This window comes from Natator depressus, chromosome 16, assembly GCF_965152275.1.
Source record: "Natator depressus isolate rNatDep1 chromosome 16, rNatDep2.hap1, whole genome shotgun sequence".
Lineage (NCBI taxonomy): Eukaryota > Metazoa > Chordata > Testudines > Cheloniidae > Natator > Natator depressus.
In genome coordinates, this window is record NC_134249.1 from 17,280,253 (window position 1) to 17,306,866 (window position 26,614).

Consider the following 26,614-nt stretch of genomic DNA (forward strand, 5'->3'; position numbering starts at 1 on the left):
AAAGGAGTTGCTTGAAATGGGGGTCTTTCATAAAGCTGTCACTGACTGACAATCCTCAGCAACAGAAGAGCCCTGTTTAGAAAGCTGGCTGCTTTCTCCTGCACTACACCAGATGAGATCAGTTCACTAATGCTACTTGGCCCTAAGCCTTCATGCAGGCATGGTGCTAACCCTCCTAAAATCTCTATTACCACATTAACTAGATATTTAGCCCTGTTTTACAGATGGGGAACTGGGGCCCAGCATGTTGCTGACTTACCCCAGAATGTGGCAGAGCTACAACCAGCTGTCAGGTCCTGACCCTCCTCCTTTGCTCTTGCTGCGGGATTCAGTGGCCTAATGCAATGCTACTTCAGTGCTGGAAATCTGGGGTCAGTCTGTTTGGGTGAGAAGTAGATAGTTTGCTGACATCAATCCAGCAGGGCCATCTCTGCTCCCATCTGAAAGAGCAGACCTGCTAGTAATAGAAAAAACACAGTGACTCAAATCCTGTCAATTGCCTCAGGGCCTCACTCTTTTCCTAGCAATAAAATGTCACTCACTCACTCAAGCAATCACTGCAGGCATCAGTCCCTCCCTGCTCCTCTTTTGGCTGGTGAGAAGCCCAGGGCTTCACAGGGGACAGGACAAAGGCTGGTGCTGTTCCATTTTTGTGGTAGGCCAGCACCTGAGGACAAACTGCATCCAGCCTCCTGGCTGTGACATTTGCACATTGGTATTTTATTGCAAAGACTAATTACATTGCTGTGTACATGTCACACCGCTCAGTGTGCTCCTTCATTGAAGTTGTGTTACAAAATACATACATATAATACATCCAGCTTCAGTGATCACATACACACAGGGGCGAGCTGAGCCCACCTGGAAAGATAGGGAAGGTGACCCTGCCCTGCCTTTAATTTCAGGAGTGGGCACAGGTGTTCAGGCACAGAGCAGTACAAAAGCTGAGCAGGCAGCTGTCCAGTGGAGAGGTGGGGGGGTGGGGTCAGTTTGTGAGTGTGTGGGGTGCAGGGGTGTTCACATTCTCATAGGGAGTTAAGGGAATATTTCACAGTGACAGTTCACCCTGTAGGATCCTCTGGAGCCAGGGCGCCCCCACAAGACAGTAGCGTTTAGGCACTTTCTGCCACAGCGTAGTGTAGGGTAAAGGAACGCCCTAGGCTTGCAGGCTGGCCATGCTGGCTGATCTGCAGAGAGTCCTTGTGTGAAGGTGAAGGATCTCTTCCTCCCAGCCTCCCCTGATAGTACAATACTCCTCAAGTAAGGAGGGGACAGGTTCAGCTGCCTGGCGGAAGCTGGAGGGGTTTGGTTTGCAGCACAGCCGTGCAGTCGCTCGTTCAGCCTCCAGCGGAGGAGGTCCAGCTTGTTAAGTGCTGTGCCTGGCAAAGGGGCCACTGAGACACAGGTGGTAGCAGGAGCAGCTCTGGTGCTGTAGGCAGGCCATGGAGAGGCTCCTGCTTCAAGGAGGCCATGGCTCCCTTCATGTGCAGGAGCTGGGGGGCGGGGGAGGGAAGGAGAGGAGAGAGATTATTTCCTGAAGCTTAGGCCCATGCAGATGCATGAACAAATGCCCTTTACGAAGTGCCCAGGCCAGACCCCAAAGCAGCAACACTCCAGAGTGACAGACCCAAGGCCCTGCTAGGAGTTACCACCCAACCGAGAAGCAGCTGCTAGAGACACAAGTGAGGTGGAAGAGAGCAGGCAGGTCCCGGGAAAGGTCAGCATGCGCTGGATACAGTCGTTCTGGGATAAGAGCTTCCCTCCCCATGCTCCCCGCAGCTTGACACTACCTCTACATACCTGTGTCTTAGCTTTCCTCCCTGCGTGGCCCAAGTCACAGCACAGATGAGACATGCAGGTCAGGTGGCAACTTCCAACAGGGTCCTACAGAACTGGCTCCTAAGAGACAGAGCTCCCAGGGACTAGCACTCCTACAGGCTTGTTCAGGAAAGGTCCTGTCTGCTCCCAGAGCTGGCAGGCACACCAGTATTGCTACAATGGGCATGGGCATGGGCATAAACAGGAAAGGGCTTGAGGAGCTCCAGGAACAAAGAGCCCCCACTGTGAGTGTTTTGTTCAGTGATTTAAAAAACTCAGCTTTCTCTCTCCCCTGCTGAAGCAATTCCCTGTTAGTGATAAAGAAACAAAGGGGACGTGGAAAAGTTTCCACTCCTGCACACAACAGAAGGCAGCCATTACAAAGATGGCTCCCAGCAACTTTAAAGACAAGTGGGGGGCGGGGAGGGGTTAGTAAAAATGTACACATTTGACGGTCCTATTTACAACCAATAAATATTGAAAAAGATTCAGTAAACATCAGGGGTTTGTTTTTACAAAAGTTTGCTCACACCCCTCCTCCATTTCATTGTCAAATGTTTAAAAAAAGTCTTTGTAAAGCCCAATGTAAGTGGCACTTTCTGGGGGCTGGGTGGATGGAGCCCAGGGCTGTTAGCCCCACCTGGCTGCTCCTCTCCCACCCAACCAAAAAGAAAGTCTCTATTTACAGACATTTGTACAGAAGTTGGCTCCGCTCCTCCTGGCTCAGATGGCAGTTCCGGCTGGGTATTTTTTGCCGACGAAGAGACACTGGCATTTGATCTTTGGTGCAGGTTTGAAAGTAATAGAGCACTGGAGGGACACGGGAGTCCAACCCAGAGGATCAGTAGAAAGAAAAAGCAGCCTTGCAGAGCTGAGTTGTCAAAGCCACCGGCCAGGTCATCACACCAAGGATGCCCCACCGATCCTGTGGAGCAGCAGCTGCGTGGTTTCCAGTTTTGTGTCCCTAGGGGAATGGTCCAGAGGCAAAGTGCAGCTCCCCAGGGGCAGGTGGGAGATGCAAAATGGTCATGCTGCCAGTTTACCCCAGAAGGGGAATGAGGGACCTGGAGGGAAAGCAGCTTCAGGGCCTGACTCAGCACAGGAGGGGATACACCCCGTTGGAGAGGGAGAGCTCAGCTCTTTCGCTCAGGGAGTCCGCTAAAACTCCCTGCATGTGCCCCCCCTGCAGGTAGGTGAAGGGGGCCCTTGGCAAGCAGTCCTCTCCTCCGCTCTTTGACGGAAGGCACCTAAGGCAGAGAGGCAGGGCCCAGCTCTGGGCGACCCGACGGCCACAGCAGCGTCACGCCTTGGAAGGAGTTAAAAACCCAGCCTGCATGTAGGAGAGCGCCCGGCTCGGAACGCAGGGTTCCACTGAGAGGCCACAGCCACACCCGCCCATGCAGCTCCAGGAGAGCGACACCCTTCCTCGCGGGTCAGGCTGGCTCACCTCACCCAGGCCGGGTGGCATTAAGATAGACCAGCAGCCAGGCCCAGAGCAGGCTGCCCTCGAAGCCCAGTCAGCGAGGGGCGCAGCCCAGCCATGGCTAGAAGATGCCCTTGGCAATCTTCAGGCCCTTCTGCTTCATCCTGGGCAGGGTGGAGCTGGAGCCGTGCTTGATCTTCACGCCCTTGGAGAAGCCCCTCTTCTTTAGCACAAAGTCGTAGTTGGCGGCAGAGTTCATGGCGTAGAAGACGTTGGCGTTGTCAGGGATCTTCAGCTCTGCAAGGAGAGTTCAGTTAAGGCACCCACGGGCTCCGGCTGCCTTCGTGGAAGGGGAAGGAGCACGTAGCCAGGAGCCGAGGTAGAGTAAGGCTGGGACTGCACAGGGTGAGCCCCTGGGTCCTAGCCCTAACTCTGCCGCCGACTCACATTTAACTTTGGCCGAGTGTTGCAGCCTCGGCAGGACGGAGATGGTGCTCACCTCCCTGACAGACAGGAGAGCGGCATGGGGCTGCCTCAGCCACTGGGAGGATCACAGGGAATCTCTCTGGCTCCAGAGCATCTGGGAGGGAGGGCCCATTTTACAGGTTGGGGAACTGAGGCCCACAGACTTCACAACTTGCCCAAGGTCTAACAAGAAGTCTGTGGTGGAGAGGGAACAGGATCTGGGTCTCCAGCAGCCCAAGCTGGTACCCTAAGCCCCGGGCCATCCTTTCTTTTACGACTCTAGGGGAATGTTCTCCCCAGGAAGTGATGGCAGAAGCAGCTCCAGTAGCTCCTTCCCTGGGGGGCACATCCCCTCTAAGGAGTTGTGGACAGCTCCATCTAAGCTTCTGCCTACACAGCAGCTGCCAGATGTACACAGGCTAGTTCTATTCAGGCTACTGTGCCGAAATAGCGTAGCCCCAGCAGCTGGGGTTAGCCACCCGACTACAACCCTACGAGAGCGCTCTGGTCTGTCCTCGGGTCACCAGCCCAATTCCCTGGCTGCGCAGCTGCAGCCCTGGCTGCTGTTTTCATAGATCCCAAGCTCAGCAGGGACTGTTGTGACCGTCTAATCTGACCTCCTGTAGAGCACAGACCTTCCCTAAAATAATTCCCAGGGCAGATCTTTTAGAAACATCCACTCTTGTTCTGAAAATTGTTCGTGCTGGAGAATCCACCTGACCCCGGGTAAATTGTTCCAATGGTTCATTTCTCTCCCCATTAAAAGTTCAGGCCTTATTTTAGGGCACTAGCACATGTAATTCCTAGCTCAGCGAGACATACACCTCCCAGCTTCTGTGTAGACATACCCCAGTGTAACATGGGCAGCTCAGGCGACGAGGGACACCAGAAGGCCCTAGGAATGGGGGACCGCGTCAGACAAAACATGTGTCAGACCCAAAACGTCAAAGTTCAGAATGGGTCCATTAGCTTCCCCACCCCAACTCTGCAGGGCCTGGTCCCAGCTGGCCTGGGAGAAGCAGCAAACACCGGGACAGCTCGTTCCTCTCAGCGGCTTCTGCAGCTGGGTGGTGCAGAGCTAAGGGCTCGGGCCAAGAATCCCAGCGGCGGGACGCTCTAGTCTCCCTTGGCCAGCAGAGGTGTCTTTGAACTGCCCAAGGGCCCCTCCTCGCACAGGGCGCTGTGAGGGCACGCTCCATCTCATGATAGGGGCAGAAGTCTGGGGTGACAGCCCCATACCGAAGGGGAGAGGAAGCGAAGGATACTGTGGGGGGCAGTTAATGCCAGAGGCAGGGTCCCAGCAGAACCCCGAGGTACCTCTTTCCTCTGAGATGATCTGAACGAGCTCGTAGTCTTCCGGCCGGTCCCCGTCCAGGTTGTGTTTGGCCATAGCCTTGCGAATCACCACTGGGGTCTTATCCTGGCTCGTCACCTGGAAGGGGAGAGTGCTCATCAATCCAGGGATCAGGGACAAGGACCCAGAAGTGGCTGCCAGGCCTAAGACAGATCCCATGCCCCCCTGCTTGTTAGTTCAGCAGCAATCGCCCTCTGTCCTTCCCGCTGCAAGCTCCGCCAGGAGGTGCTGTGAGGATCAAACACCTGCCTCAGAAGGCTCTGGGATTGGGCACGCTGCAGACTCTCCCCAGGATGTGCTAGCCCAGACTAGCCCCCTCCCCCAGATGCGCTGCGGGTACCCAGTGCTCACCAGGATGCTTTTGTACATGTTGCCATTGTCCACGGCCAGGCTGACCCGGATGATGCAGCAGTCATCAATCTGCTGGTTGTAGAGGGGGAGGGAGAGGGAGGAGTAGCTGGAGATGCCCGAGACGGAGCGCTTGTGGGTGCGCGAGGCCGTCACCGGGGTGGAGGAGACCGAGGAGGAGGAGGCACTGCTGGAGCCAGAGCCGATCCCCGACGTGTCCAGGGAGGAGAGTGAGGTGCATTCCCAAAACTGGGGGGAAGGAGGGACAAGCACCGGCTTCAGCAACTCCATCCAGAGAGGAAAGGGGGTGTCTCCCCCAACCGCACCCCCAGGGCCAGGAGGGGAGGGGGGGTTCCAGCCACAGCGGGGGGGGGCAGGGAATTCCCAATGACAACCCCCACTCATGCCTTGGACGGGAGGGATGGAAGGAGAGGGGCTCAGCCTCCCATCTGCTCCAGGTTAGAACCAGCCTTTAGGAGACGCGTGGGGGGAACCCCCACCCCCCAGGGCAGAGGCGGGGCTGCAATGGGCGCACCTGGCTCCTGATCGCCTGGGTGCGAGGAGAGCCCAGCGAGCTGCCCCGTACCTTCTTCTCCTGGCAGTCGGGGGACTCGGAGATGAAGCTGATGTTGATTTCCTCCACGTCGGAGCTGCTGGAGCCAGCCGAGGTGACGCTGACCGAGTCGGCCGTGTCCCCGCTGCACAGGTACTGCCCGCACTTGAGCTGGTCGAAGGATTTGGAATGGGAGCTGCCGCTAGTGCAGGGCTCGGCGCTCGGCACCTGCCGGCTGCAGGACGGGGGAGACAGATATGGTCAGGAAGGAAAAAAGCGGACATGCACCGTGCAGCTGGGGCACCCGCCCCATCCCCCCCCCCGCCCCCGCAGCCTCTGTGCCCCCACCCCCCGGGGAACCTGCCCCGCAGCACCCACCCCATGCCCTCTGAAGCCTCTGTCCCAGGCCCAGCTCCCTCCGCTCTATAAAGAGCCCAGTGTCCTGCCTGCACTCCAGCTCCAGCAGCTCCCTTCTGTAACCGTGAGCCCTCCCCCAGCTCTGTTAATGTCGCACAGCCCCACTGCTATTCTAACCCTGACCCCGCAACCAAGATGTGCTAATGCACCCACAGCCTGAAGTGCAGCAACCCCTGCTATCCCAGTCCTGGGGCCCAACCTCTGCCAATGCAGCTCATTGTTAACAGGCAGCCCCCTAGGATCTCCCCCAGCTCGGCCATCGCCCCTTACTCCCGGCCCATGGCGCCCTTCGCTGCTGTGGCTGGTTTCACCCACAGCACTTGGTCAAGAGCGGGGAGCTGGGGGGAGACATGCCAGCCAGCAGGTACCCAAATACCACCCCCCACGGCTTGGCCTGGCCGCTAGCTCTGGGCAGCCCGTCTCTGCTCAGGGCCCTGGTGAGAAGGGGAGCAGGGAGACTCACTCGCTCCATCGCTTGATGATGCCTGTGTTTTTCTTTGCCTTCAGCGTGTTGCTGGCCGACTCGGACAGGGGCTCGATCTCACATGAGAGGCTATAGCTAGGAGAGGGGAAGAGAGCAGAGACTCAGTCAGGTGAGGCTAGGGTCCCCCTCCAGAGCTAGCCATGTTAACAGTGCAGGGGAGGGAACGGATTGGAGCCCACCCGCAGCACTAGGGCGACCGCAGGTTTCTGACAGCCTCAGGAGTTGGGGTGCAAGGTGGGGTCATGGTCCAAGTCCTGGGGTTTCAGCCTGGAAACCGAAGAGCAGGGAGGCTACAGGTGTTTAGACGCCCCCTGTTCTGGGGGAGTCAGTCTGCAGGGTCACCAACCCTGCACCCCTTTCCTAGTGCCAGATTCACCCAGTGCGTTGGGGTTCGCAGGGAGGCTGCTCGGAGCGGCGCACAGTGGAGGGGACAGAGCAATGGGCCTAAGGGCTCAGCCGCAGATTTTCAGCAGCCTGGATCTGAAGGAGACAAAGGGTCCCTCTATGGGTCCAGGCAGCAGAGCGTCACAGAGGGAGGGTAAGCAGCAGAACAGCCCACGCTCTGGAGGCCCATCCAGAGGAGGAAGGTGCTGGGTCCCTGCAGAGGGACCGGTAGCTAAAGCCCCTGGCTCCGGGCCCAGCTCACCTTTCAGCCTCGCTCAGCCGCTCCACGCCATGGAACCACTCCACGAAGCGATCCTCCTGCGTGAAGCTGTAGTTGTTGCAGGCCGACTGGAGCAGCTTGATCTGGGCGATGACTTCAAACTCCTGCAGGGAGCCGAGGCAGAGACAGAATGAGGCCCGCTCCTACTGGCTGACCAGACCCCCAGACTCCTGCCCCATGAGGTAGGGGTGTGTGTCTTAGACAGGCACCATACATGGAATCACAGAGCCCCGGGGAACCCCTCCCCCAGAGCCAGCTACTGAAGCCTCAGTGCTACAGACTGCAGAATGAGGGAGCCCAACTGGGCTGGGGTATCTGCAGGACCCCAGCTGCCTGGATGCACAAAGTCAGCACCTTTCTCTAACCCAGGTCTGCTCAAGCTGAAAGCTCGGCTGTACGTGAACACCTCTCACCTTCCTTCTCTTCTCAAAGTTGATCAGCCCCCCCTGAAAGATAGAAATCAAACAAAGGTTACAGGGAACCTGCAGGCAACGGTTCCCGCAGCCGCCAATAACCCCTCCCCCCTGGGAACTGATCCCGCAGAGCAAGACAGGCGAGGCCTTGCATCACGCTAGGGGGCAGCGTGAGTTCAGTAATGTACCCATGCGTCCCGGGCGTCTCACCATGCAGGGATCCAGCCCTTTGTTTTCAGCCACAGCCTCCCTTGGCCAGTTTCTTGGAGCTCCAGGGCTCAGTGAGGGAAGCCAGGCAGAGAAGGCGAGGGACGGGGGGGGGGGGGGGGGGAGGGGGATACTTACATCCAGGAAGTCTTTCATGGCAGTATCCAGCATCACTAGGTCTGTGAGGAAGGTGCCCAGGTAGGGAATGGTGCCCTGCATCACGCCCTGGAAAAGGAGAGAGAGCCGGGATGAGCCCCACACAAGCGACGGCCGCAGAGCTCTGAGTGAGCTACCAGCAACGGGCGGCCACGCCACTCACCATCTCCCGCTGCTGCTGCTGCCGTTTCTGGGCCCTCTTTGGGTTGATCTCCAGGGTGGCGAATTTGGACGTCCCCTCCTGGATCGGTGGCAAGACGACACAGGTTGGCTTATTGATCTAACGTCCCTGCTAGAGGCTCTCCTTGATCGCTAAGATCAGGCCTCCTGGGGCAAGAATTCAGACAGTGCTTTGCAAACCCTGGGTAAGTCCCATTCCCTGCCTTGCAGCTCATGCTGTCAGACAGAAATTCAGGTAGGGCAGGGAACACAGGAGCCCCACCCAGGCAGGGTTACAGAAGTGCCACCCACCTGCTGAGGGGCAAAGGGCTTGTCTACGTGGGAGACTTCTCTGGGGTAGAATTATACCAGCACAGTTAAGCTGCTACAGTTCTACTGGCACAACCCCCCATGCGGACACACTTATCCCAGGCTAAGAGTGGCTTTTTCTGGCTCATCTTAAACAGTGCTGCCTACTGCACAGAGCACTGGACTGGGACCCAAGAGACCTGGTTTTCTGTTCCCACCTCTCCCACTGGCCTGCTAGGTGACCTCAGGCACATCCCCTCTGTGCCTCGGTTTGAGAGCTACAGGGGAAAAGCGCTAGATACAGAGCCGGGTATTATCATTAAACAGCTTCCAAAGCGACATTCGCTCAAGTGAAACCAGGCCCTCTTCTACCGGAACAGGAGCGCCCACAAGGGGAGTTAAACTGGTATAGCGAGAACGGTTTAAATTCACACCCTACCTTATACCAGTATAGCATCCCGTGTGGACAAGACCTCTGTCTCTATGGGGGTGGGAACATGATCAAAGCTGAGCATTCATGCTATAAACAGGAGGAGTCTCACCCGATATGAGTCATGCCTCCCTCCCCTCATCTCAATCTCTCTCTCCGTCTCTCACTCACACACACACACACACGTACATATTAATAGCTCAAAGGGATGTTTTGTTCCCTTTTGGATTTTGTGATCTCAGCCCCAGACAGAGATGGGATGCAACGTCCAAGTGAACGCCCTGATGCGGAGATGGACATTTCTATAGCAGCATTTTACAAGCTTTGGGCCTGAGCCCGAGAAGGGCTGAGCACTCACTGCTCACACTAAAATGAATCAGTGTGACTCTGGACAGGCTCTCTGTATGTGCAGGGCTGCTAAAATGCAGCCACCTCTGGGGCAGAGCAGCCACCTGGTGCACAACATCCTATACACACCCCTCTGATGTTGGGATTTGACCCTGTGGCCTCAGGCAGCCAGGCGATTCCAGCGCAGATCCATTAAGCCCAGCCCTACGTGGAGCCAGAATGAAAGCTCCATACATGACATTGGGCAATACAGTAACAAGCAGGCACTAATACTCTTCTCGCACCCACTGCATACTCGTGTAAGGCTGCTGCCATCAGCCGGGTTACTCTTGTGCCATGGCGGTGTGAACGAGAGCAGAATCAGGTCCACTAGAGAGATTTTCAGATGCAGTCTTGGTTTGGCCACCAAGTCGGCTACTTCCTTTCTAGGCAGCTAACAGGCGGGGGCGGCTGCCGCAGTGCTGGCTGCACACACTAGACCAGCAAGCGCTCATATATGAGAGAGAGCACCAGTGTGTGCGTGCGCAAGGAGCCAGTCCAGGAGTTCACCTCACAGCCAGCATCTGGCATGGACTCTCACAGCCAGAGCTCCTTTACCTCTGTTCCAGGGAGATAAGGGGAGGGAATCCCTCTGCAGACACCCCTCTCTCATAGATAAGCCTCTCCCCTACTTATCTTCTGCCCTCGCTGGGGATTTCCTTGCTGCCAGAGCTGGCTGCAGCCCAAGCCCAATCAGAGCCACGCTCAGCAGTCCAGGCTGTCAGCATCAGCCATTCACAACATGCCGCCTTGCTCTGTCCCTTTCAGACTTAAAGGGAAACTGTCCAGTTGGAAGTTCTGGGCCAGACCCTCAGCTGATGTAGTTCCACTGAAGATCCATCGATTTACGTAGACTGAGGATCTGGCCCATGAAAAACTAGTTTCCCCTGTGTGTATTATAAACACTGCCTGACAGTTAAAACTGGGGAGGATTCTACAAACCACATGCCCCTTTCTCCCTTCAGCTTGGGCAGCCGAAATAGCCCAGTCAGTTTCAAGTCTCTCACTTCCTGACACTCATGTCCTAGCAAAAGGCTGCAACATCAGAGATGCAAATTTCAGAGGGAATCCTCATTTCGGTTTTAAAATCACCCACACTCCCATATACATTCCCATTGGGTGTAGAGCGTGCAAAAAGTTTGTCTGTGTGTGCACACTTAGTGTGTCTGTAAGGGGCATGCTTTAAAGATCATGCAAGACCTCTAGCAACTCATGGTATGTGCTGCTATAGACTTCACTACCTGTTCCCATTGCTCCACACATCCTCACTGCAGACTGGGCAGCATCAGGGTAAACTCCCATCCCACCCCCGGATCAGAAACAAGCCCATGTGTAGAGAGACTCTGAGCTCCTGGTACCTTAATGAGAAGCTCCCGGCTCAGCGAGTGATTGTTCTCATCCGAGAAGATTTCCGACAGCTCGTGGAAAGTGCGGAAGCTCTCCCTGTTCGGGGCGAAACAAGGAGGCATCAGCACCAGTGTCCCCATCCCATTTGGGGCTGTCTTCCCCTCTTCTTGTGCAAGCCTATGCCCCTTTCTAAGCCCCATGCTGCTAGTAGACCACAAGTCCATTTCATTCTCCAAATTTTCACTTCCCCAAAACACCAGCTTGTATCCTGGATTCTTTCTTAGGCGATGGAGAAGATTTTCCCAGCATGCCTTGGGAGAATAGCCATTCTTCCCCTTTGGCTCGCAGATTTATTGACCTCATTTGCCTGGGAATCTGCCTGAATCTGCCTGAAACATTCCCTTCCAGGCTGGGCCATGCCCCTGGGAAGGACCCAGCTGATCACAGCTCTAGTGGGTACTTCTGCCATTTTGGAGGGTATCCAGGAATATTTTACGTGTGGGATCTACCGTAGTTTCCTCATGCTGATAAGACAGCAAAATGTCTTACATTGGTCCCTGGCTTTCGGGCACACTCCAGGAGGAGAGCTGGTGAAATGATCACAGTGCCATCTGCACGATCACCAGGCCCTGGCTATAGCCCTGGGACGTGAGTAAGACAGCGTTACAGCTTGTGGCGTAGATGGGAACCCCCAAACTAAGCTAACACTCCGGCCATGGGACTCAAGGGGCTGCACTCACCGTGACACCTCGTCCCAGGTCTTCTTCAGCCTGTGAACCGCGTTACACTGCAGGGCGGAGAGGATGGCTCGGAGAGAGGAGAAATTCTTTAGGATGCGACACTCCTGAGGGGAGACAGGGAGGCGGCAAGGTTTAATGTTAGTTGGAAAGATGGCAGCCAGGCAATGGTTATTGGTTTCCCCCTTTGGCCATGGAGATGTTTAGGGCCAAATCCTCAGCTGGTGTAAATCAGTGCAGCTCCACTAAAGTCAGAGCTATGCTGATTTAGCACAGCTGGGCAGCTGGCCCTTTAGCATCTCGAGTCCCATCTGCACCCTCCCCTCCCTGCAAACTTTTTTCAGGTAGGTCCTAGCCCAGGCTTAGGCCCCTCAAACGGGGGTCTCCCTTCACACAGACAGGAATGGGCGACTTTAGCTCTACAGAACCGCACTGGCCGAGTTTTCATTCTGCAAAATCAAAAGTCCAAGGCAGAGGGATGTCAGAGCTGAACCCCACTTACTGAAACCCACAGATGATGGGGGTTCAGTTTGGTCCCCCTCAGCCATGGGCTCCTTGGAGAGGGATCTAGTTTTCTAGTGGGGGCACGGTAGGTGGGACAGGGACAGGGAGTTCCTGCTATTAGTTACAATTCTTATTCCCATTCATAAGGCTTTATAACGGGTATCATTACCCCCACTGTACAGAGGGGGAAACGGCGGCCCAGGAAGTTGAGACTTGCCCAGGGTCGCAGAGCGGGGCTTAGAACCCCCTCCGAAGCCAGTGCCCTATCCACTGGGCTACACTGCTTCAAGCACCAGCAAGGGACATCCCAGAAAGACCCCACTGGGCAGTGGCTGGCACCACAGGGGACAGTCCTACCCGAGCCACTTCAATCCACCGCTCCACCACCTTGGCCCTCTGCTGTGGTTTGAGGGAACGGTCCCCCAGGCACGTTGCGATGACGCAGTTGGTGACGCTGTTGAACTGGGAGACGGTGGCGCGAATGGTGGGGGCCAGGTGCTCCTTGCCCTTCTTGTCCCGCTGGGACCAGATGCAGCCCAGGCAGTGGTAAGGCACCACTTTCTTAAACAGCTCCTGGAAGAGAGAGGGTTGGAGACGGGTCTCTCGAGGGAACTCTGAGCAGGGAACGTGCAAGCAGGGGAGCGAGAGCGTGACAGGCCCAGGCAGACAGTAGAGAGCGCACGGGCAGGACCCCAAGCACATGGGCAGAGCACTCAGTGCCAAGGCAGCAGCCAATACTCACAGCATCCATCAGAGTGAACTGCTCGGCCACCATCTCTTGGGAGAAGGCGAGGAAGTCTGGCTTCCCCTCCCCCAGCCCGTTCTCCTCCACTATCCGGAAGGTGCAGCTGGTCTGGTCCGCAGCTGAGAAAAACAGGGGGAAAATGACAAAGGGACAACCCTCCATTCCTCAGTTACACACTTCACCCCAAATACAGACACTCCACATCACAGCCAGACCCTTCCCCCTAATTCCCCTTCCCACATCCCGATACACAGCTCGCCCTCCCCTCCCCCTACACAGACACGCTCACACCCCTCAGGCCACCCATCTCGTACAGGCCAGGAGGGCGCACAGAGGTGCCTGCAGGAACTCCCGCCCACTGCAAGGAAAGCCAGCATCCTTCCCCAGACCGAATCCTCCCAGGGTCATTTACAAACTGAACTCCCCTTGTGGGCACGAAGGGATCCGAGGGGCTCGAGAGGGCAGGGCAGAACAGAACGGACTCATTTAAGGGTGGATTCATTCGGCTTTGGTCATGTGGCAAGTTTTTCAGCTCTGGAGATCCTCCAGGGTGCTAACCCTCCTCCTTTCCACCCAGGCCCCGCCGACGGCCCTCACACGCAGTTCTCCTCACAGGCGTCACTGGGGAAGCCCAGGACACACACCACACAGAGCACTAAGGGGCACGGGGAGGAAGCGCCGCTCACCATCTGCCTCTGCCTCACTGTGCTCCTGCTGCTGGAACTGGGCCAGCAGGATCCGTGCTCTCCGCTCCAGGTCCGAGCCAGGGATGTTGTGGCGCACGTAGGAGATGAGCTGCTTGAGGCAGGCGAAGTCTGGGGGCTTGCGGAAGTCTTCAGAATACTGGTCCAGCCAGGCGCCCAGGATGGAGGAGATGGTGCTGGGGAGAAGCAGACGGACAGACTGGCTGTTAGAACTGGGCATAAAGTGACACCTGTGTGCAGGCGCGTGCCAAAGCGTATGTACGGGTACATGTCTGACGGCTGAGCGCCCACATGCCCAACAGCCGAGAGCCAACATCCCCCAAATGTCCTAACAGAGCTGCAAATGCACTTGCAGCAGCATCACATCATTAACCTGTGGAACTCACTGCCACAGGATATTACAGCTCAACAAATTGGACCTGACAGGCAAGGACACATGGCCTAGCAGTTAGAGCAGGAGACAGGCTCGGGAGACCTGGATTCTATTCCTGGCTTCTTTCCAAGACCCACCCAATCCGAGTTCCCAGCTTCTGACTCGATCCAAGTCCCAGCCCATCTCAGCCCAGCATTCTCCCTGCCTGTATCCTCCTAGACCTAATTCCACAGCACACAGCCCAGAGTGGATGGTCCTTTGGCACCTGGAGAGAGTTCCATCCATGAAGAGAGCAGAGGGGCCAGGCAGACACATTCCCTCCCTGCCCTGGTGCCGAGTGGAGGGCTCATGGCAGCAGAGGTACGCTTACTTTTTCAGCTCCAGTCTCTCATCCACAGTGTGTCTGGTGTGGTCCCCATTCATCTGGACGTGCAGTTTGCCGTACCTGATAAGGGGATAACAATGAGCCAGTTAAACCACACACCCCTGGGCAGTTGCCTCTCCACAGCGACCCTGCTGGAGCAGGCAGGCATCCTTCACTCTGGATCTCTTCCCAGCATACTGCCCGCCCCCGGCCAAATGAGTCCTACCCCCTGCATGGAGTTTGGGGACTTACGAGGCATTTCAGCCAGGGCAGGGTTCCGAAGACACCTATATCCATGCACTCCTGCCAGGGGCCTTTCAGGAGCCTGTTGCCAAGCCAGGAGGGGCAACTAGTACCCACTGTGGACTCTCAGGGTTGCCTTAGGATAGGACTCTGGATTTCAAACTGTGGGGGACGACAGGACCGGCCCATGTCCCATGCACACAGGGACAACTATCCTAAGCACCCACGACAGGTCGCCCTTTCCCATGCACACCCTGCCAGGCAAAGAGAAGCTGCATCTGGCAGGCAAAAGTCACCGGCTTGTTCAACGAAGCCGCTCCAGTTTCAGAGTTGGACAGCTTAGCCCATGTCTCTATGACTCAGCCTGGTGCCAGGGAAGGGTTAAGTGGCACTGCATCCATGGGTATCCCCTGAAGTACCCGCACTGCTTGAGACAGCCTACAGGGCTGTCACATCTGGACAGCATTCCCAGAGGCGGTACTTCTGGGAACGCCATTGTAACATCCATCCATCCGTGTTCTCACCCCCACGGTGATGCTCTTAGAGCATTTCAATGTATAATCAACCAGGTGCATTATAGAAGACAGAGGGCCACCTTCTCCTAAAGCAGCAGGCACTGGCCACGGTCAGAACAGGGTACCCGGTGGGATGGACCTGGCTTTGATCTAGGAATGCTGAGACCCGGCACCGAGGCAGCTCTGGGCATTTCACAGACTCATTGGACTGGACTGGCCCTTTGAGAGGGACAGCACAGGCATGAAGAGCAGAGTTCACACTGTCTCCCCCCTGCTGTAGTCATCGCATGGCCCATAAGGCCCCCCCCTCCCCCCACGCAGAGTGCAATGCCCGGACAATCCCGGGAGTATACGTGCTCCCTGGTATGCGCTCCCGCTAACACTGCCCCCATTGTTCCGGCGTCCTGGCAAATGCGCTGTGCTAGGGGCACAATGAAAGGCTGCCTCCGGAGGGGGTGGGGGCGATACAGCTCTAGTTACAAACAGCAGCATTAAAAAGGACTCAAGGTTGGGGACGCTAACGTCTCTGGAGAAAGCAGGAGCAGCTCTCCTAGCCTGGCTTTCCACACAGTACTGGGATGTGCCTTGCTCCACCTCCTGTCGGGCTTGGAAGGCCCTGAGCACAGGTGGGCTGAGGGAAGGGCAGAGCTGGTCAATCCGGGACTACACAAAGACTTCCACTCCCAGCTATGGGCCTCGGGGCGGGGCGGAGAGACACGCTACATGGACTATTCCATCCCTGAGGCTGTAGCATGGCTGAGGAGTACCCCACCACCCCGCCCCCCACTCAGTCTGCGTGAGAGGAGAGGACCCAGCCCAGCCAGAGTTTTGAGGCTGGAATGGGGGCAGCTCCCCGCTAGAGGGGCCCCCCCCAAGGAGCAGCTGTGATGTGGGGTGCTGAGCCATGGTCAGAGCCAGGCATGAACCCGCACAGGCAGGGCCCGGAGGAGAGAACTGCATGAATCGCCTGTCTGGAACATGGGGGTCTGGGGCACAGGAGGGACCATGGCACGGATAGGGCACAGACTTCCACCCCCCAGGGGCACCACAGGGAGGGAGGGGCAGCATCACCTGTTGAGCAGCAGGTCTAGCACTTGCTTGGTGGTGGCGAAGGCCCGGTACGTGCACAGGAAGATGGTGACGTAGGTGGAGTCATTGCCCTTGAAGGCTGAGACCAGATACTCCACCAGCTTCTCCAGGGTCCCGGCTTTTATTGTCCGCACCTTACACGTCTCGTAGAGGTTCAAGGCCGACTCGTTCTCGAACTGGAGGTGGGGGATGATGGACGGCGTTAGGCGGAGGACAGAGAGAGGAACACGAGCGCAGAGCTGAGGAAGCGAGGCCCCAAGGGACACATACACACACTTCCCTAATGGTCCCAGGGCACCTCTCCCTTCAGGGCGCTATGGGACGGTGTCCCAGTGCAGAGCAGCGCTGGAATGGGCACAGGACAAATGCGGACGTTGTGCTGGTTCTTGCTACGCCACTGAATCCGTCACCAGTGGATCACTTCCCTGGTGTGGACAGGGACTCAGTCCAGTAAAGCCTGAGTAGCTTCCCCAGGAGCTTCTGCAGCATTCGATCAGGCCAGGGCAACGCTCCCGCGATGGGCCTGCTCCTTTAAGCATGATCGCAAGCATGGGCTCCACAGACAGGGAGAGCACAAGGGGTGGGGATGGGCAACCAAGTTCCTTTGGAAACCAAAAGGCTCAAGAGCTCCGCCCCCTTCCTAGGGGCCTTGCGTCTCCCCCTAGCCTGGGCACTTGGAAAGCTCCATGCAAGGAGATCCTGCTCAGCGCACATGATTTGTGAGAGCTGCAGTTCTGTTTAGTGACCCATGGGAGGCGCTGCTCACAGAGGGACAAAATCAGAATTGGACCGGCACATGTGTCCAGGCAGGTCTGGCTAAAGACTCACCATGACACTCCTGGGGCGGGGAGGGAGGGGGGGGATTACCCCAATTTTACAGGGGGGGGGACTGAGGCACTGAGAGGCCAAGCAACTCGCCCAAGGCTACAGAGGATGTCAGTGCCAGGATTAGAACTGGGGCATTCCTGGCTTCCAGCCCTATGCCCAGTCCGCCCCTCTACTGACAGAGCAATCTGTCCCAGTGGGGAGGTGCCCAAGCGGATCCAACTTGGTATGCCCTCCCCATTCCCACACCCCTGGTATCTGCTATCCCTGCTCAAGCAGACAGAAGGGCTGGCAACCCTGGCTCCCCATTGCCCACGGCCTGGACCTGCCTGGCTCAGCTCAGGAAACAGAAAGTTAAAGAGAAAATAATAGGTGGGGAAGGGCAAAATGAGGATCTCCAGCAGCCGCCTCTTCCTTCCACTGGCTTCAGGGCTCCCACATGGACTCTGCATGAGACACACCCACCCGCGGGCAGCAGGGAAAACCAGGCCTGGAGTCTTTATGGCTCCGGGATCCTTCTCTCAGCGCTCCCATGCAGGGGTTGCCCATCCGCTCTGCCACTGGAATGTGATGGAATTGGACAGCCGGAAACAATAATACCCAGCGCTGCATTCCTGCGGGCCTGTCTGGTCCCCCGGCCCCATGCCAGCTCCCGGAGGGGAGAGGCTTTTTGTTGGCTGTGTCTGGGTTGGTATGAGAAGGACAAAAAGGATGTCGGCTTCCTCCAAGACAGGCTGTTCAGTAGGAGAGAGAGCCTCTCTTAACCCCTTCTTCTCCAGGGAACAAAGCACCAGATCCCATTGAGCATGGAGCTCCCCAACTCCCACAGATTTCAGCGGAAGATGTGTGCTCGGCCCTTCCCAGGAGATTGGGGCCCTATTCTGCAAAGGGCAGCCTAATTTGCATCCCTCCCAATCCCTTCCTGATGTGCAAGTAATCACATGGCTCGTCCTGCCGCCCCAGGGTCAGGCACCTTCTCCTTCCAACTCTGGCAAGGAGTCAGACAAGGATTTGAACTCTCCCATGCACACTCAATCCAGACGCAGGGCCAGGTGCTGGTGAGCTCTTGGTAGGAGACCCCAAAATGGGGATGCCCAGTTTAATGCCCAAAGCAGGAAGAGGATGAGGCACATGTGAGCATGTTTCATCAGGCCGTCCTATTGGGGGGTCACCCCCAGCCCGGAGCTGCAGCTGGCAAATCGAAACATCTGTGTCCACGTTGGCTGGGGTGCTTCATCCCCTCACCCTGACTGCTGCATGCCCATGATCCCCAAGCCAGCCACCTGCCTGCATGCAGCACAATGAGTGCCATAGTGGGTGCAGCGACCGGCCTGGAGAGGGAAAGGATGAATGGATCTCCCGGCCACTGTAGGAAACACTGCCCCTAGCACGCTAAGAACTGGACCTGTGGCTTATGTGGCATGTGCCCACTTACACCTGGACCCATCCTGCTGGAACCACGACACCCCAAAGGCCACCTGTTGCCATGCTCGGAAGGCAAAGGAGAAGCGAGCGTGGGGAAATCAGCACAGCTGTAGTCACAGAGGGCAAAGGGAGGCTGGGCCCAGCTTACCCCGAGCCATCGCTGCCCCTTGTTGGCTGTGTGGTGGAGCTGCACCTTCCGGAGCGATATGCTGTAGATCACTCCGTCTCCCAGCTCTTCTCCGATCTCCTGCGTGGAGCTCTGCCATGGGGAGAGGAAACAGCGCAGTTACCTTCATGGCATGGGGGATTTAGCCCCGGGAATGGCTGGGAGGCCAAGATGGTGACATTTGCATATTTAAATATGAAAATCAGGAGGCATCAGTCCTGGGGGGGGGGGGGTAGGAAGGTTTTTTGGGGGGAGCAAAGCCTACAGGCACTTCCCTTGTAATGTAAGAAGAGCTCTAGAGTGCTGTACCGGGGGGGATTCTACCTACCTACAGTTAGGCATCGGTAAGGGGGGCGCCTCCTAATGCATCGGTGTTTCAACAGCAGCACAAGCACTGGGAGAGCCAGCCCAATAAGCTGGTCACTCAACCCCCTGTCCTGCAAAGTGTAGGAGAGCTGAACCCCCAAAACTCGCCTCCTCCCCAAAATGCAGGGGGGCCAAGGGCCAAAAATCACAGCCTCGAGCTCTTGGGACACAGCCGCTCCCACTGCCTTTAGGGTGCTCAGCCCCTCTGCCAATCAGGCCCAAGGTGCCTGACGCTGATCAGAGCGAGAACCCCGCCCCCTGCAGCTAACACTTCGGCAGCATTTGGGGCTAGGTCGGCAGCGTTCCCTGGTGGGTTTTAACCTGGGAGCTAGTGCTCCCAGCTGCCAGAACGTAGTAGGCCTGCTCCAGTCGCTCTCCCTTCCCTGCCTGGGATGCTGCCCATTCCAGCCCCTGGAGCACTTCTTAGTCCCTCTGGTAACCGCACAGGGGAACACCGCGCTCTGCCCCTCACCGCTGGGCTGTGCAATCACAACACACGTAGCAAACAAACCGTCACAGTGAAACCAATCTGCACTGGAGCGAGGGATCGCACCTGTGGCAGGGAACCTGTGCAGGAGACGGCATCCAGCAGGGAAGCTCAGACACAGGGAGAGCCTGCAAAGTGGGCTTTGGATACAGACAGGAGAGGCTGAATTACCGCATCCACAGGAGGTGCTGCAGTGACACGCCACTGACTGGTTTGTCCCCAGCCATTTCTAATGGACTCATCACCAGGGCATCCAGGTACCAATATTTTGCCCCTCTCTTGATGGCACCTTCTACAGACCCTGAAGTGCTTTGCAAATACTAGTGTCAGGGGTTCCAACACTGAACGTGAGAGGGATACGTGCCAGGATCCCCTTTGTGCAAATGAGGGACCTGGCCTACATTCCAGTGCCCCCACATTTTCAGCATGGCGGTTCTTGAGTGCCCGACCAGAGGTGCCTGGTGCCCCATTCTCAGAGGCACTCAGCACCCATAAGTCCCGCTGAAGCCAACAGGGCTGCGGGTCCCTGGCACGGCTGAACAGCAGGCCTTTGTTTTCTCAAGCAGAGCACCTGAAATTAGCAGTCACTGGGAAAATGGGGGGGCTAAGTGCCTTGCACCTAGGCCATACAGGAGGGCTACAGCTCCGCTGGGAATCAAATCCACTGGCCCAACTGAACGTCCTAGAGCTCATCCAAAAGACCATTCTGCCCCCCACAGAGAAAGGGCTTTTGGGGTGGGGCGAGGAGTGGCAGTTTACGCCTGACTGATCCTGAGGCCTGGACTGGTCCAGTAGGCTGGTTAGGGCAGCTCTGATGGTTGCTCTAACTTCTGCCTGCTTCCCCAAGCTCCCCTCCAGCTGGCGTAGCTGGCACGGCAGCTGCAAAGCAGCCTTGAACTGGGCTCTAGGCCTCCAGGCCAATGAGGCCAATTTAGCTCCATTACCCACAACGGCTCCACAGAAGCCTATGGCCCTTCCTCCCTACGGCTTGCTGAGGCAAAACTCCCTCTAAGAGGATTTATCTGGATCCTTTTAAAACACTGGGGGATCACTCCCTCCCCGCCTTTTCCTGCCCAAAATGGCGAAACATGTTGACATACAATAAACCTGCCACTTGTCCTATGGAGAACACACCTGACAGCGATACCTGGCTAAGCCAGTTCAATGGAGAGATTTACTCAGGGGAGGCTCGCAGCCAAGTCCCTCCTGTGTACACACAGCACATCAACAGAGAGAAAGCCGGGCTGTGACACCGCAGAGTGAGCAAAGGAACAAGAGGAACGGTGGCTAGCGACAGCCCTCCTAGTTCCCGTGGGCAATGCGCAACGGGCTCTCTCAGCCACTGAGGTTAACGGACCCACCCCAGGGGTGGGTTTGGCCCAGTCAGACACCGCACTTTGGTTTATGAACCATAACACATGCCCACGAAAAGGCAGGAAAGCCGCCCTGTGCGGCCACAGGGACCCCTCACGCCATTGTTTATCTAACCTGGGCTGGCCGCTCACCTTCGCGCGCCTTGGAGGGGAAACACAAACTTGATGCAATACCGGGGTTGAGCACATGAAGCAAACGGGCTGGTCCCAGCCTGGTGGGCAGCGACCAGCTCCTGTAGCAGCCTGCCTGGCTCCCAGTTTCCAGCTGAAAAGCTGAGTTAGGCAGCTGGCTCCGAGAGCCTGTTGCTGAGGAGACGGAGACACCTTGTGCTGCTACAGAAACCCATCCAGTGGAGAGAACAGCCCGGTTTCCACAGGAGCAGGATCTGACCCCAGTCAGGTGCTCCCATGCTGGAACCCCGCCTTCCTACTCAGACACAAACTGATCCCAGCTGGTGGTGACTGCCACTGCACGGATTTAACCTGGGCATTGGATTGGGGTAGACGCTCCCTGTAAGCGAGCTCTGTCTGGGGAAGAGGGAGTCATGCAAATGGTGGGTCTGCTGGGTAAGGGTCTTTCCAGGATTTCTGCAAAACCTGGAGTTCTCAGCCATGGAAGTCCCTTGGCTTCTCCAGCAGAGATTGCAGGAAGCATTTCCATCATAAACCAACAAACCAAGCCACCCAGAACCAATCCCTGCAGGCAGCCATCTCCATCATAGCTACAGACGGCTGAAACAATTCCCTCCGCTCCACCCCCCATTGACTTCACAAGGCATTAAACTTCCAAGCTTAGGGCTTGTCTACGCAGAGAGTAATCCAGGAATAGCTATTCCTGAAAAACTCCACATGTGGTTGTGCTTGTTTAGCTTCAGGAACAAGAACAAGCCACACTTATTCTGGAATAAGAATGTCCACACAGACAAGGCCTTAGATGGGGATCAGTGAAATGGGAACGTGGTTAAGTATGGGCGTCTGGAACACACACATCCTCCTCTGAAGTCAAGGCATAACCCTTACGCTAGTGTTAATTATACCACAAATCCTCACACCCATTCTTAGGCCCAGTCTGCTTAAAAAGAATACCAAGAAACGCCTTTTAAAAACCATTTCAGCCAGATGGGTTTGTCCCAAATTGTTGATGTTTCCACAAAAAAGAAAGACAATGTTTCCTGTAATTTACACCCTCAGACATGCAATTTTCCCATCGGATCAGCCTATTAGTCCCTATTCTCTAGGATGGCGACCACCAAATGCTTTAGAGGAAGCCAAACCCTGCTCCCACAAAAGTACCTATCCCATTGCACAGGGACACACATGGAGTTGGTCGGTTTCTGCTTTGCCACTCGTGCAATCACCATAATCTAACCTGCGGAGCAAATTCTGCTCTCTAATTACACTGGTGTAAATCTAGTGATAATCGGGTTCCTCTGGATTTATGGCCTGATCCCAAGAGATGCTGAGCAGCAGCTGTACCTCCCAGCAAAGTGAACGGGGATCTGGAGGTGCTCAGTACCAGTCAGGATCAGACCCTTAATCTGGTATAACTAAGAGCAGAGCTTGACTCAGCCGCTATAAATTCCTGATGCAGAATTTTGAAGGACTGCTAAAACTGAATTCACCTAATTAAAATATAAACAGACATATATTGGCAAGTACAAAATTTCCAGTGTTTAATCCATGAATCACTAGCAGAGTTGCCATGCAGCTGAAAGGGAAAGCAATGTTATGACTCAGCAATCAATCCCACTCACGAGTTCCATATCACATGCAGATGGAATACCCTGTTTTGTCACATATGTGCAAACTCCATTTCCTTCCTACTTTGAGTCCTTCTGATTCAGTTATTTTTTTCCCCCGATGACTTTTGCGATACCCTCTTGACAAATCATGCACAAAGTAAACGGATATCCGATGGGTATAGGACAGGCACGCACCGAGGGCCTGGTGGGTTGCTAGGATGGGACTCTATTAAATATTAAATCTTTATTCTTGCCATCAGCTTCCTCTTTCCTCCATTTTTTCCTGCTGATTGTGCATTTTGCACATGTTGGTCAGAAACTAAGGAAGCAAAACAAAGCAGAAACACAGAGGCAGCTAAGGCCCAAACTGACATCTGCACTAATATTTCCCAGTGCATTTCCCCCCTACTCTGCAATTTAGCAGAAACAGAACAGGAAGTTGGACTGGGAATGAGGCGAGATCTAGTGGCTTGGCAACAGGCTCCTGAAAGGCCTCCGAAACAGTGGCAAACAAGTTTAGTTTTTTAACTTCTTTGAGATGAGTCAACTAAGGTGAAGGAGGAGAGGAAGTGTGTGACTTAAATTAAGTGTGGGCATGACAAAGCCACTGCAGGTGAGATACAAACAATTAACTCACAATTACCAAGGCCTAAGAGTTAACTCATGTGCCCATTAGTTCACACTTAGGCATCAGTAAATACAGATAATGAACTGTTATTAAAAAGGTATCAGCCTGCAATACAGGTGACAGAGAAGCTATTTTTACACTGAGGCATCCTAGACAGCATCTGGATTAAATAATAAGACTCTGCACTTCTCTAACACCTTCCAGCTGGGGAACACAAATGTTTTACAAGCCTATTACTGTTTATTTATTTGAGCCTAAGTGAATGATACCTTGCATCCTTCCCCAAGAGATACCATCACCCTGTTTACACAGATAGGAAAAAATAAGGCACTGGAGCTGTTACTACCACAGGGTAGATCTGGACGCACAATTCCAAACAAATGCAGCTACTCCAGCGGCAGTAGAAGTGGAGGCTGCCGTACAGGCCAAGACTCAAGCGTGTTTTACCATCATCTCATCTAACCCTGTCTACAATTCACCTGCCACCAGTGGCTCTGCACCTGCTGAGAATTAACAGGCTGAGAATGCTAGTCTAGACAAGATTAAGGACCTGGTCCAAAGCCCATTGAAGTCAATGAAAGTCTTTGCATGCAATGGTCGAACTTTAAGTGACTCAAGGGATGGGGCTCCCGTCCCTTCCTTTGGGGAACTATTCCACAGCTTGCTCCATTTTGTACAACGGACTTCGGATCAAAACGTAGGTGACTTTTTCAAGGTCAATGAAAGTAAGATTTCCGGTGCCCCATTCTAGACGGTGCTCACTCTTTGATAACTTGGGAAGAGTCCTTCAGAGAAAGCCAAGAAGCTTCCTCTAGAAATCTGTTCCACCTATGCCCCTTTCCCCCAGGGTTCACACAAGCCCTGAGTTAGGTTTCCCTCATTCACTGAAGCAGAAGCCTGGGTTCATCAGGATGAACTGCAGTTACTTCTGGGCCTCTTACATAAGCCACAACATGTGGCCCTGCTTGAAAGGAAACAAAAAACCCCTCTCTAGTGAGAGAAAAAACAGCTTCCTTTCTGTGAATCGGACACAAAGGCAGAAGCTCCGCCTTGTTCTGCTTGTCTAAAATAAGAATAAGCAACGCAAGAGGTTTTCTTGGGGGGATTTCCATGCAATGCCAGAGAACGGCAATACAAGCAGCAGAGTTTTGTTTTCCCCACCCCTTGGGATTGTGCTCCCCTCACCATCTACACACAGGGATATAAGCCATATCCTTTCAAGTGTCATGCTCAGAATGTCCTCGAGAGAGGCCATCCTACTCTGATTATTGTGCCAACCCCATCCCCGTGGTATCCAAGGGCAAAGGACACGGGAAAGATGCCCTGTGTAACAAACATACCAGGTCTAGATTACTGCTAGCATGGGCCTTGGTAGACAAGCAACTTAAGGTGCCAGGAATGTAGGACACCCATTTAAGGTACCAGTAGGGCACCAACTGCACCTGGGGCAGCATGTAGGGCCAGCCTTTCTGAGAAAGCACCACAAGAGGCAAAAACCTCACGGATGCCCATTGAGCTAGAACTTTGCCCCTCAGGCCCTGCTGTTGTCTGTTCTCCAGGGGCAGGGTTTCACTGTGCAGAGAGATGGGGTCTTCACAAACACTGAGGCAGAGGTGCCTTAAATCAACCCCCTTTCAACCATTACATCTTTGTTAACACATAACCAGGGAGGGAGCTTTGGAGAGACCCAGCAACACTGAGCTGATGGTCACTGGAGCCAAGATGGAGCAGTCCTTTGGAAGCTGAATCTGCACTGGGTGGTGGGAGCAGATGGGGAGAACAGCAACAGGCTCAACCCAGCAAGATGCTAACCACACCCTGAGTGGTGTGAAGTCCTTGCATTCGCTTCCTCTGAAATCCAATGGGAACTGCAGGTGCCCCACCACTGCCAAGACACCGCATGCCGCAATACAGGGCACATACACACTTCCACAACTCCCTTCATTCCTGGTTCTCAAAGCACAAACGTTGAACAGCACCTTACAATCCCCCTGTGAGGAAGGCAGGCATGATCACCCCCATTCTACAGATAGGGAAACCGAGGCACAGAAAAGTAAAGCAGCTGTGAAAGGAACCCAAAGATCCTGACTCCCAGTCTCCTTCTCCGGTCTCACTGACTGGAAGGGGAGACAGGGCCAACCTCCTTTACTGTGGGTTACCAAGCCCACTGTAGCCTCCAGCGGCTCCATCCCTGAGAGCTAATCACTCAAGCATTAGAACAATAGTGTCAGGAAGTTAAACAGATGGAGATGTATTCTTCCAACTCTATAGAGTCTCTGCCTTCCTTCCTTCCTGTCCCTGAGCCACTTCAGTCAAGGAACAATTCCAAAGCCCTATTAAAAAAGTAACTACAAAGGGGAAAACAGGAAAGGTATGGACCAGGGGCCAGAAGCTAAACTTGAATGGGGGTGGGGGAGCAGAGGAGAATGGTTTCCCCCAAGACATGGGAGCGGCCAGTCACCCCATCAGCTGCTTGGCTTTGCAGGTCAGGATTTCCTGACACACTTAATGCATATTTTGTTTTACTTTAGGCATTAAGAGCGGAAAATTGCAGTCCCTGGCCCCAGCGGAGCCAGCCTGAGCTACCGGACCTGAAGGACCAGTATTTTCAATGGCTTTAGAAACTTCAAGTTGCCCCTGACTGAAATCAAGATCTGGGAGATACCTATGAACCCCTCCTCTGTCGGGAACCAATGCAGGCATATTCTCCAGTATTAAGTCCAGTCGAATTTTAAGTGACTCGAGGGATGGGGCTCCTGTCCCTTCCTTTGGGGAACTATTCCACAGCTTGCTCCATTTTGATCAAGATTCTCCAAAGTGACCAGTGGTTTTGGGGGCCCAACCTGACACACATTTAAGGGGCCCAATTTTAAGGTGGGGGGGGAAGTAGGCCCTTTTAAAGGCACCTCAAGTCAAGACACCCAAAATCACTAGGCCCTTCAGAAAAACCTTGGCCTGAATTACTAAAATCCACACTCATTGTTTTGGCAGAAGAGAACCCCAATGGCATGGGGGTCTGTTACAAGGGAGTCTTTGCAACTTGCACAAGTGAGTCAGTGGCTGGGGATTAGGAACTAAACCTCTTCGTTCCAGACACGAGGCAGTGCAGGGAGACGGAGTTCTCCTCTGGTCTGGTTTCACTTCTAAAGGGGGTTTAAAAAAAAAAAAAAAAAAGCCACACCCACACCTCTTTGCTGCACACAGTCTCCTCATCCGCTGGCGATAACGGGCTGGATTTAAAGGGGTGCTCAGCACCCACCAAGTCCCCACCGCTTTCAGCTGGAACCGCACGGCTCAGAGCTTCTGAAACTCAGGCCCTTTACATGGAACACACAGGAGAGTTGCACTCCACAGTGTGAAAGCACTGACTGAGTGAGACACCGGGGCGCTGGAT

At 55.0% G+C, this 26,614-nt stretch overlaps 1 protein-coding gene across 4 annotated transcripts in view; it reads right to left on the minus strand.

Moving 5' to 3' along the window:
* Positions 1 to 719: 719 nt before the first annotated feature.
* The window catches only part of RALGDS (ral guanine nucleotide dissociation stimulator), a 98,337-nt gene continuing 72,442 nt past the window's right edge, over positions 720 to 26,614 (minus strand). For 3 of the 4 annotated variants that reach the window (XM_074973334.1, XM_074973332.1, XM_074973335.1), the window contains exons 2-18: positions 18,607 to 18,717; positions 16,191 to 16,384; positions 14,368 to 14,442; positions 13,607 to 13,800; positions 12,918 to 13,039; positions 12,533 to 12,748; positions 11,675 to 11,778; positions 10,946 to 11,030; positions 8,466 to 8,543; positions 8,285 to 8,371; positions 7,940 to 7,972; positions 7,509 to 7,630; positions 6,842 to 6,937; positions 5,944 to 6,196; positions 5,412 to 5,657; positions 5,024 to 5,138; positions 720 to 3,538 (exon numbers count right to left, since the gene is read on the minus strand). In XM_074973334.1, coding sequence (XP_074829435.1) covers positions 3,363 to 3,538; positions 5,024 to 5,138; positions 5,412 to 5,657; positions 5,944 to 6,196; positions 6,842 to 6,937; positions 7,509 to 7,630; positions 7,940 to 7,972; positions 8,285 to 8,371; positions 8,466 to 8,543; positions 10,946 to 11,030; positions 11,675 to 11,778; positions 12,533 to 12,748; positions 12,918 to 13,039; positions 13,607 to 13,800; positions 14,368 to 14,442; positions 16,191 to 16,384; positions 18,607 to 18,717 — 2,307 coding nt within the window. In that variant the 3' untranslated portion in view covers positions 720 to 3,362. The remainder of the gene's footprint in view (positions 3,539 to 5,023; positions 5,139 to 5,411; positions 5,658 to 5,943; positions 6,197 to 6,841; positions 6,938 to 7,508; positions 7,631 to 7,939; positions 7,973 to 8,284; positions 8,372 to 8,465; positions 8,544 to 10,945; positions 11,031 to 11,674; positions 11,779 to 12,532; positions 12,749 to 12,917; positions 13,040 to 13,606; positions 13,801 to 14,367; positions 14,443 to 16,190; positions 16,385 to 18,606; positions 18,718 to 26,614) is intronic. The other variant, XM_074973331.1, reaches the window with a different exon arrangement.